At 33.3% G+C, this 12,318-nt stretch overlaps 2 protein-coding genes across 2 annotated transcripts; one reads left to right on the top strand and one right to left on the bottom strand.

Moving 5' to 3' along the window:
- The first annotated feature begins 3,436 nt into the window (after positions 1-3,436).
- On the top strand, positions 3,437-7,581 carry LOC108197177 (VAN3-binding protein). The gene is made up of 7 exons (XM_017364714.2): positions 3,437-3,776; positions 4,633-4,734; positions 5,500-5,920; positions 6,100-6,315; positions 6,573-6,622; positions 6,960-7,017; positions 7,134-7,581. Exons 1-7 carry the CDS (start codon positions 3,522-3,524, stop codon positions 7,346-7,348), a joined length of 1,317 nt encoding a protein of 438 aa, XP_017220203.1. The 5' UTR covers positions 3,437-3,521; the 3' UTR covers positions 7,349-7,581.
- Positions 7,582-8,161: 580 nt separating this feature from the next.
- Positions 8,162-10,672, bottom strand: LOC108199034 (protein LIFEGUARD 2). Its single transcript, XM_017366795.2, has 4 exons — positions 10,221-10,672; positions 9,582-9,695; positions 8,678-8,835; positions 8,162-8,580 (listed from the first exon to the last, which is right to left on the bottom strand). Exons 1-4 carry the CDS (start codon positions 10,471-10,473, stop codon positions 8,377-8,379), a joined length of 729 nt encoding a protein of 242 aa, XP_017222284.1. The 5' UTR covers positions 10,474-10,672; the 3' UTR covers positions 8,162-8,376.
- Positions 10,673-12,318: the final 1,646 nt, after the last annotated feature.

Raw genomic sequence — 12,318 nt, 5'->3', positions numbered from 1 at the left:
CAGTTGGCGGTCTGAGATGTGTGATATACAACCTGCAGCAGCTTCTGAACTGCTGGAGATGTAAGTAGTACTAATAATGCAAGTGCCATTAATATTCGGCGATAAGCTTGGGGGCAAATGCCCACGTGACGGACGTACACTACAATGCGACACTCACACTTTCCTTCCGCCTACGTAGTTGTTAAAACCTCCGACCCATTGCCAATGCTACAGCTGTACGGACGGACCCATGCTCACGTGGATCTATCCATTATATTATTCTTTACATCGTATGAAATTAAATTGCATTCTCATCTCTCGAAGATGATGTACATACACTCCTTTCGTTCGTTTTTATTTATTGTTAGTATTTTACTCTTTTAAATAAGAAGAATGTTAGAAGTATGGTTGTAAGAAAAAAAATCGAAACTAATTGATTAACATATGATTATTCATTAGTAATATTGAAATATAATCAATAAAATATTTTTTAGGTATTGATCGAAGATTAATCAAGAATTTTTAAATAAATTAAAAATATTTGAAATACCAGATATAAGACAGAAAAACAATGATAATGTACGGCAAAATAAAGTAAATAGAGAAAATACAAAGTAAAGCTGTTCAATTCGGAGACGTTATCCACTCAGCATATTTGAGGTTGACTAATGAGTCCGTCCAGATGAGAATCGGCCCTTCTGATGACCCATTCGACTGTTTGGACTTGTCTCAAGACCATGGCCCATTTCTTAACATTATTCAGATTTAGTGCAATTCACAAGCTTTGAGTCGGTGGAGTCGAGTCCCACGGATTTGCCGATGAAGGAAATTTAAGATGATTTTCGATTAAGGTTATCTTTTTTCTAGTTAGGTTAGGGATGGAAGTCGACTTTGACATTTCCCTAAAAATTTGTACCAATTTTGCTTTTTAGATGGGACTCATCGTCAAAGTTATGTAGTAAATTTTTTCAGTTCCAATTTTGTCCTAACCATTCTTTTCCATTTCTTTTTGGATGTTTTTATCATTTTTTCATATTTAAAGTTTTTCAATAATAATAAAATTTTATAATATAAAAATATTACTTGATTTCATTATTTTCGTCCACTATATTATATTTATTGATAATAATATGTATTAAGAAAAGTACTTTTTTCTCCGCATCCAACTAAATGTGGAAAAAAGGATACTTGTAAATATTTTATCGTGAGATTCTATGTGTAATGGATTAGTAGATGTGCCGACTGTGTTAACTTTATGCATTGAATATGACTATGAATCTGAACAGTGTGTCGTGCTCTATGGCCTTACAAAATGAGTAACGATGATCAAATGGAGGTGGATACGGGGAATAATAGGCGCGCCATGTTGATGTAGTAGGCTTTCCCAATCTGATTTCATTGTTTCAACTTCCAACCCCGTTTGTATTAATAAGCTGCCCATCCGTCATCCATTGCTTCGTTCAGACCTGTTTGGTTAAGTCATAGCGCAATTGACTGAAGAAGACATGCAAATAAATACAAACGGAGTTTGATATTAGCCATCAAAACTCCACTTTCTAACTGTTTAATTCGATAAAAATACGTTAAAAATGTATTTTTAAAGAAAATAGGTTCTTATATTATGAAAAAGAAGAAATTTCTTTAGAATCATTATAGAGTTGAACTTTTCACTAAAACATTACTCCTTTTTGCTCAAAAAAAAAACATTACTCCTTTATTTGATTATATATATGGAGATCATGCATATTCAATTTTTCATTGATAGTTCAAATAAAGTGTTGTAGAATTGATTTTAAATTGTGAAAAAATAATTTAAAATATTTCAGAAAAAGATAAATTAAATTATTTTTAAATCACGTGAAACACAGTTAAAATGAGTGCTAAACTATTGTTTGATGAAACCGAATCCACAATATAATAATATCTACGATCTGCTATTTGTATAAACATTCGAATCTGATCACCGTGAGATGTCGAGTGCTTGTCAAAGAAAGATCAACATGTGATGTTACATTTAGCACTTGGCACATTTAATTTATCATAGCTTTTTAGAATTTGTTTTGGTTAAGATTTCTCCCTATTTAAACCCACATCTCTACTTTCAGAAGTAAATTATGCAATCATACTGCCATATCTATGTTTGCTTATTTCAGGATAAAAATAATAATCTTCAAACTTACAATAATTACATACATCTATTCACGATTGTGCAAGATATAGTGAAATGACTCCGCATGATATTTTTCTATATTTTCTCAACCATTTAAATATAAAAACTCAATATCCTTATAGAGGTCATTAAATCATCAATAAGCATATAATTTGTAATCCCCTCCATATGATTTGCAATAATTATTGTGCTAGCATGCTCTAGGGGAGTATCATTATACGAGCGTAATGCCCATTTCGCTGCCATTCGGTAGAGTTCCCAACAAGTAATACTCAATTATGAATATATTTTTCTTGGAGAAAAGGTAAATTATTTAAAAAATCATTATATGATGTATAGGATTTTATTATTAAATTATTATCCTACTTTGAAATATCCGGGATATCAGCTCATTTGTTTAATTGAGTATTTGTTGATTTTAATATCTTGATCTTCAATAGTCGAAGTACCTATTAAGTACATTACTGAATTTTTATTTGTTGATAATTTTTCGAGTTAGGTACAGAATGTTAGACAAATATAATATCACAAAAATCGGTAATCAAACCTAATTAATTGGTTGATCTATCGTTTTTAGGTTTAATCGAAAATCGGACACTAATCAGAAGGATTAATCAGAGTGGAAATTGGAGATGATATTAAAATATTATTTAATATATAATCATTATTATATTAATTGTTGGTTAACAAATATATATTTAATATATCATAAATTCTATAATTATTTATATTTAAAGTGATATAGTATTTTAAGTTTAGTAAATTATTATATGTATTTTGATTAAGAAAAACTTATAATGATTAATTGAATTTTAAAAATCGAATCACTTGACAATATTGCAAAGGATTAATCGGGAATAATCGAGTAAATTGGAAAATTTTAAAATAATGGAGTCTGGACAAGTATAATAATAAATGTTTTATAATTTTAGATAAGAAAAAGATAAATTTTTCCTATCACATTACCTCTCAATCTCCAATTTCATTTAATTTTATTATTATTATATAATATCTAAAAGAAAGACCCACATAAATACATAATCACTGAACTCCCCTCACACATTATATATACAGTAACGGTTTTTCTATGGTGTGCCTATGGGCACACACTAAGCACCAAAATTTATAAAATTGAAAGGTTTCTATTGGTTTACCTTCTTTAATAATGGTGGACCCCCCTACAATTACAACAACCACACTAATCAAAACCCTCCAATTTTATTAATGTTAATGCTTAGCATGTGCCCATGGGCACACCCATACAGTAATTGCAAACACTTTTCTCTCTCACCCTCTCTCTCTTCCTATATATTTTATCTGCCGCTATATTTTCTCTCACACTTGTAAAACTCTCCGGTTCATCTCTCCCAAAATGAACCCGGTTCAGTTCCGGCCACCAGAAACTCCAATGGAGCTCATGGAGTTTCTATCTCGTTCATGGAGCACCTCTTCCGTCCAAGTCTCCAAAACCCTCAAAGCTAACGCCGTCACCGACGACGCCGTTAAGCCCTCCGGCACCATTTTGGAGAATATCTCCGGCGCCGACGATGAAGAGGCCACTGTTTCCGGCAACCCCTTTTCGTTTGCTTCCTCGGAAACCTCGCAGCTTATGGAGCGTATAATGTCTGTAAGTGCTTTTGCATGTACATATATACATACATAAGTTTGTATGTATTTTCTGGTTTGTTGTAGATACAGACAAAGTTATTTATGGGTTTGAGTTGAGTTTAGTTCAGTTTTTGTTTGGTTTGACATATGCTTTGTTTCCACCTTCTTGGATTTTTCTGACTGTTTATTTGATTTTTTGATCATAAAAATGGTTTTCAATAAATAAAATACTCCCTCTGTCCCATTTTAACTGATGTTTGACTTTCTGACACGTATATTGAGGTGTAAAAAAACAATATCTACACTTAATAAAAAAATTCAATTCTTATATCAAATAAAAGTTTAGATTCTAAATTTTTATTTGATATAAATTTTATAAGAAATAATTATGTTTAGATGTGATTTTTTTAACATCTTAAAATACGTGTAAAAAAGTCAAAAGCAATTAAAATGGGACGGAGGTAGTAAATTTTTTATCTGGGATATAAATTTTTGATCCAATGGACAATAAGGCCTAAAAATTGGCTGTGTTCTGGGGAAAATCAAAAGATTTATGAAGTGATCTGGGAACTATCAATATCTGAAAAACATTTACTTTCAGTGTTTTGTGTACACAGACTTTAGTAGTACTTATGTTTCCAAGGAGATTAAAGTTTGAAAATGCACAAGTTGTGGTAAAAGTGAAGTTGTATTCTCTGGGTTTTTTATGCATAAGTATTTTTTGGTGTTCTTCAAGAATCATGTTACTATTGTTGCCTCAAAATTAAATAGATTGTTTGTTGGTTTTGTTTCTTATACAGTGGTGTGATTAAAGTGATTGTAGCTAATTTTTTTTGAAAAAGTGGTTCTTATTTTTGGTTTTGTGTAAAAAACAGGAGGTATCACCAAGGACATCTGGAAGATTATCACACAGTAGTGGTCCTCTGAATAGCTCTGTTACTGATACTCCTCCTATTTCCCCATCCCATGATCTCAAGGTCCTTCAAATATTTAATAATATCTTTTCTATATGTTACATGCATATGCTCGCGCCCATATATGAACTATTATGATTTTTGCCTAATTCTCATTGTGCAAAAATTGCATGCTTTGATGGATATGGAAGTGCTATAACTTCAAATCAGAGATGAAATTTTGAAATCTGTTGAAGCTTTTTTTTGAACCAAGATCCGTATAAACATTAGATGCTTTCCCTCTTCCCTCTGTAGTTGTAATCTTATAAGAATATTTATCATATCTTTGATCATTATGACTGAACTGTAAAACACTATTTTTCTATATCTTTAATGATTTTGTTCTCGCTTTACTGATATAAAATTTTACTTCTGTTTTAACAAATCTGTGTTAGTGTAAGAAATTAATAGTACTTGTCACTTGGTTGTACATGTATTGATTATTTTCCATAACTTCAAAATATGTGCTTGATTTCAAAGAATGATGCTGTTTAGAATGATGAATAGACGACCCATATTGGTCCCTATTGTTCTAAGAAGATAAACAAGCGGAAGTCAATTGTTGCGGTGTAGGTCCCACTTTATCACAACATTTATGAAATTGCACCAACTTTGTAGTGGTGACAAATCTGGCACACTAAGTTGCAAGTCATATAACTTGGCTGTGGTGTGTTCATCAGGACATTATTAAGTGGAATATTGCTTTCAAGATAATTGTGTTGTTTGCACTTTGACAGTCTACAGAACTATCCACTAACACTAATATGTGTGTGTGTGTGAACTGTGCAGTATTTTCGTGCGAATAATCCTGTAAACACACAGTATAGGAGTATAAATGCTGGTGGTGGTGCCCCTTCTGTGGGAGGAAAAACAGTGGGAAGGTGGTTAAAAGACAGGCGAGAGAAAAAGAAAGAGGAAGCTAGAGCTCATAATGCTAAGATTCATGCTGCTGTTTCAGTGGCTGGGGTTGCTGCAGCTGTTGCAGCGATTGCTTCTGCTACAGCTGCCTCTTCCGGTACTGGAAAAGATGAAGAGATGGCGAAAACTGACATGGCAGTGGCTTCTGCAGCTACACTGGTTGCTGCACAGTGTGTTGAGGCAGCCGAAGCAATGGGTGCAGAGAGGGATCATCTGGCTACAATTGTTGGTTCGGCAGTTAGTGTACGGTCAGCTGGAGACATTATGACCTTAACAGCAGTTGCTGCTACAGGTGACTATGTAAATTGTATTTAGTAGTCTTTGCATGTGGAAATCCTGGAGGCAGAGTTAGTATGCAGGATAATTAACTGCTATTAGTTTTCAGCTTTATTTTGTGTTTGTTTAGAAGATGGTAATTGACTACTAGTATTGGAAGCCACGTTTAAACAAATTTCTGTTTTTGTGTTGCAGCTCTGCGTGGTGTTGCTACATTGAAGGCTAGAGCACTGAAGGATGTCTGGAATGTAGCTGCTGTAATACCTGTAGAGAAAGGAACTAATATTGGTGGCAATCATGGAAGTAATGGTATATGCAGTGGAGAGCTTGTTTCTGAAGGGAATTTTGTTGATATTTGTAGTCGAGAATTACTTGCTAGAGGTTGTGAGCTCCTCAAGCGCACGCGCAAAGGTGTATATATATTTTGTTGTACAATTGATTTCTGCTTATGTCATATGATCATATGAGATTAAACTTCCATAAGATATAACATAACTATATAAATGGCACTATGGCAGGTGTTTGGTTTGAGTAAAGTGTAAAATCTAGACACATCTGACCCCTGTTTATATATTTTTTATTGAATTGCTGGAAAATCACAACAGCTGTAAAATAATTATTGGCATGTTAATGATAGTGGTAGCTGATTATGGTTTTGGATCATGCAGGTGATCTTCATTGGAAGAAAGTGTCCGTCTATATTAACAAGATGGGCCAGGTTGATATATATTTTTTTAATATTTAATTTTCCGTTTTCCTGCTTAAGAATTGAGTTAATTGCGATTATTTGTCAAACCTTGCCTGAAAAAGAAAAGTTTTCAAGTATCCTTTTAAGATTGGTTGAATTAACAGACTGGACTTTTACATCATGATCATTCGAGGCTTGAAAAAAAAGGTGGACCAGTCAAAAATATTTTGAGATAAAAAAATGAAGTTATTCATGATTGAAATGAATGAAGCTGCTTTATGTGTTGTTCATATATCATTCATTGTAAATTATGCCTAATATATTGTATCTTGAAGCAGTTAAAAACTTAAAATACTCTTTTTTTCAGGTTATACTGAAGATGAAGAGTACACATATTGCTGGGACCATAACTAAAAAGAAAAAGAGTAAGTTGTTACTGCACTTCCACTGTATCATCATGTTAGAGAACTGGAGGTGCTCTTCACCTGCAAAGTATTTAATATCATGATTTCATCTCTAATTTACGTTTTGAATTGTGTAGATATAGTGTTGGAGGTGCTGAAAGATATGCCAGCTTGGCCGGGACGGCACTTGCTTGAGGGTGGTGAAGACAGGAGATACTTTGCGCTGAAAACAGTATCGCGTGGAGTGGTTGAATTCGAATGCAGCAACCAGAAGGAGCACAATATCTGGACTCAGGGTGTTTCAAGCTTGTTGGTACTCGCTGCTGAAAAGAACAATAAACATAGATTATAGGATGAATATAAGAAAGGGTAAGAACTGGCAGATGGGGTATATTGGTAGAATGTTATGGTCTAGTGAACTCTAGTTCGAGCTTTTGAATTAACTATTTGGTTTTTAAACATAGTAGGGGTGCTTTCTTTCTTGTTTTATGTTCCTCCTTCCGTTGTTTTCCTATGTCAAGGAAGGCCTTGCTATTGTAAAAAGGTGAAAGGAAATTATAAGTTATCAAAAGGCATTTTTCAGTCTTTTCTCGGAGAACATGAATTTTTGTCCTCTGTTTTATGTTTCAAAGGAAACTAGTCATGTGACTGAAGTCTTCTTTGATAGCAAAACTTGTTATGAAATGAAAAGGGCTATATTGGACTGGAAGCTGGTCAAAAAGAGGAGCATAAAATGAAAAGTTTTAAGAGAACCATTGAGCTTCAGTGTGCTGGACTCTGGAGTCCTATAGCTACTCAGTACTCGCTACTGAGTTGTTTATATTTGGGATTTAGAATTCGACACGTATTTTAAAGCTTTTTACATGATATAATCCTGTAAAGTATTGTAAAATTCTTTTTCTTTTTGAATACAATGTTTGAATATTTACTCAGAAACAAATATATTTTCATTGATGTGATAAATACCTGTACTATAAACTTTATAAGCCGCATAAAACTTCCTCGTATACTATTCATCTTTCACTTCCAATTGAAATATAACATGAATAAATAGGTTGAGATATATTTGTATGTTTTTCTCCTTTAAAGGGCATGGATTCATAGCTATAGCTCCACGAAAGCTTTTATGAGCTACGTACGGTAAATAAGCAAACAGGGAATCTACTACAGCGACCAAATAGCAACATATAATCTCAACAATTCTGCTTTTTACAAGGTTCATCATATATATATACCAAACGTTTGCTGAACTCCGGGTGATATCCAAGTATCAGTTACATATTCCGAGAACAGTTGGAAAGCCATTATAGTCTAATCAGAATGTACATAATGATCATCATCCATTCTTATAAGTGGCAGGATTGGCAAAGCATATTCTAGTTAATCATCCCCTTGTAGAATGGCAAGTATACTCATGAACAGGTTGATTATGTCCAAGTATAGAGCTGATGCAGCTGCCACATATTCATCGTAACTATAGCGTTTGATGAGATTGTCAGTGTCATATATGATGAATCCGGAAAATATGATGGCTCCAATGCATCCGTAGATCATGGTCCCTAGTTTTCCCATGGGGAAAAACATCTGTATTCGCAAACAAATTACAGTAATCAATTTGTCTAGAAATGACATTCTGGAAAATGATAGGAAAATGACTGGTAATGAGACAAGTTATAATGACCTGCATCAAGCCAAAAAGGAAGAGCACCAAGAGAGAAGTGAATAGAAATGGCCCGAGAAACTGAAAATCATGTCCGCTCTTAGCTGCCCAGAATGTGTAGAGAGTGAGGCTAAATACCACGGCACACGTCAATATTCCAGCCTCGAGTACGACTTTCCCTGATAACATTAACCCACATTTACATAAGCATGTCAGTTTTACAATACCAAACCCCGATCACCAAATATTTCTCGCTTGAGTAACAATCAGTAAAAGATTCCTTGTAGACGGCATTCGAATATTGTAATGAAGACTAAACTGGCCTCGTAGATCCTCAATATGAGTTTTAAGCAACAAAGTCGGGAATAGGAACAGAGAATACAAAATCTAGGGTATATTTGAGTTTATATCAAGGTTTGTGAATTGTGATTGTATCAGGAGTGAACAGATAAGGAAGAAGATCAAAACACACAGAAAGTTATTCAATAGAAATTTGATCAAAGTTATTCTATAGAAATTTGATCAGACTGCAAGCAAACTAAACACTGGAAAGGCCAGCAAACCTTGTATGAAAACACCAACCACCATTGTTTGTATTGCCTCAAATCCTAACAAACCTTAAGATTTAAAATCTTAATTCTTAGTATTAACAAATTAACATATCTAATCAAAATATTATCATCTACTGTACTATTTTCTTCGCTTACAAAAATCCTAAAAGAGGTTAAATTACATGCAGACTATACATTGTGAATCTATCTGAACAGGGCAATTCTTTAAAAAAACTATACATGCAGACTAGCGTATATAATGCCTTCTATATATTACCACACCATATAAAGAATTACAAAGGAATAAAAAATGATACATGCTATATATAACATAAAAATCACAAGAAACAGAAACAAAAATAAGGATAACTTACCAGAGTGCATAGAGCAAGACAAACCGACAGAGAAAGAAATGAGCACGGTGAATATCATAAGCAGAATCAGATTCACTGGATGATGCTTCTGATAGATATGCAACGGACACAGAACTGCACCATTCAAGAAAAAACCTCAATCAATTAACAAATGCATAGAACAACACATGCTTAAATCAAATCATGATATCATAATAATCAATACATATACGAATATCAATCACGCGCAATCCGCAGAGAAAAGAACAATTCCAAAATATTACAAACAAATATGAAAACAGAGCTGCGCAATTCTAAAATACAAAAACACATAAATAACATATACTGATAAATCTCTATAAATCCTAGGAATCGAAAACAGACTTATGAAGGTGCGGACGATACTCAAAGTATACATATGATCAATATCGTCAATCAAATCAACAAATCACAATAATCAATACAATATACATAGAACACCGAAATGCAAAACTACAAAACACACACTTTTTATCAACATCGTCAAATTAATTGAAAAATCTCAATTACAGCGTCAACTAAATCACAACAATCTGCACACAAAATATAGAAAAATCATGATCAATTGCTTGAATCGAATCAATAAATGTCGATAAAATTAGGTAGGTTTGGAGAACGTACTGATGAAGGTGAGAACGACACTGAGGATATAAATAGCGAAGCCGGCAGGCGTATGAAGAACAAAATCGTTGATCGGCTCAACGAAAACAACGACAGAAGCGACACCGACGGTGAGAAGCAACTGCAGAGACAGAATCACGTAAACTTTACGTATAAATCCCCAACGAAGCTCAGGATTCTCCATCATTCCAGGGTACAAGTAGCCGTTCTGCGCCTCGAGATCGAATCCTGGAGCTTTGCTATCAAACGCCATTGATTATTGATTTCCACAATGATTCAATTCGAATTTTGTTTTTATGTTTTCGCGTGTGTGTATGTGTGTATCAATGGCGGTTAGGTTAGGGTTTAGAGAGAGGAGAGAGAGGAGGTTGTTTCAGAATTTTGGATTTGTATGTATGTTTGTATGTATAGATATTTGTGGATTCATGAAATCACGCGGAGAGGATGCTATTAATGGGATGTGTTTGGATGGTGGTGGTTTATTCAAGAGTTCTTTGTTACGGTTATGGTGTCTCGACAGAATTGGAAAAGCGCGGGAAACTTTGTTTTAAATGGAAATTACGTGTCTAACGGGTTGATTTCGGTAAAAGTAAAACGGAAATTATTGAAAATCAGGTACGTAGTAACAAAGAAACTTCAGCTCATTATTTGGAACTTCATCTGCACTTTCGAGTTATGAAATAAAAGGCTAGTCTAATTGACACCATCGTGAAATTGCATTTTTCGAATTAGTAATTCAGATCTTCCTTATTATTTGATTGTAATAAGAGTATATTTGAGGAATTTTCTGATATTTATATTATTCATTTTATAACTAAATGTAAATATTTAATAACTGTTTAATATTCGTTATATGCAGAAATAAGTTGATTAATTTCAGAAATATAGATATTTACATATTTTTCGATTTATTTATAAACACTAAATAAATCAAATGGATCAGACAACACTATGCTAATCCAATATTAAAGCCCACACGCATGAAACGGATTACTGCCGCCCAGCTATTATCTATCAGATGGGCTTTAAAATAAGAGCGACCCATATCTCAAGGTAACAAAAACTAACAGTAATGAATTGCCTGTAGCACAAGAATTCAGCATGGGTCAATCCATTCTCATTTACTTCCAATTTCCAAACTAGGGTAGAATGCCCGTGGCCAGGTCCATCATTTGTAAAGCATATTATCATATTGTTTATTCTAATTTATATTTTAATTTGAATTTTGAATTTTGTAACTATTTATTTTCATTAAATTTTTTATAAAAGTTAATTTGGAATGTAACTGATAGTACTCATAATGCCCAATTCGGCGTGACATACTAATAGAATATATTTTACATGATTTTATTTTCATATTTCATTATAGTTTGTATTGATTTAGATTTTTATTCAATAAATTATAATATTTTATTGGAGAATTTTTTTTATTTTTTTGAGTGGAGTTATTTTGTGGAAAAATGACTATTGTGGAGTTAAATGAGATAAAAAGTTGAATTTATTAGTTATACTCCCTCCGTCCCACCCATTTCTTTACACTTTCTTTTTTGGGTGTCCCACCCAATTCTTTACATTTCAAAACTTACCAAAAATAGTCAATAGATCCCACCACTTCTCCACTTTCCTTTCCTTTTCACACTACTTTTACTCCACTATCTTCTTTTTATATATTAAAAAATCAATGGGTCCCACCACTTCACCTATTTTTTTTCGTTTTTCTAATGCTTTATACATATTTCTTAACCTCCATGCTCAACCCATTCGATAAGAAATGGGATGGACGGAGGCAATAATAGATTTGTACATCATTTGGGTCCTACCTTCATTTTCTGATGTCGATTTTGGATGATAATATAATTCACGCAAGTTTACAGAGAATTATTCAGAGACACTTCATGAAGCAAGATTTCACTGAAAAACATAATTACAGTTACTAGAATTATTTACTACACTAGTTACTGCTAGAATTACAGTTTGACAGTCGTGCATGTTGCAGGCAGGGTAGCATAATGAAGTGGAGTATAATGAACACATGCAGCATTCTGTCTGTTTATACCCTTGGATGAAATTCACCAGCAATACAAAACAAACAGAGTCA

This window comes from Daucus carota, chromosome 8, assembly GCF_001625215.2.
Source record: "Daucus carota subsp. sativus chromosome 8, DH1 v3.0, whole genome shotgun sequence".
NCBI classification, from domain to species: domain Eukaryota; kingdom Viridiplantae; phylum Streptophyta; class Magnoliopsida; order Apiales; family Apiaceae; genus Daucus; species Daucus carota.
This window is presented reverse-complemented; position numbering and strand designations above follow the sequence as displayed.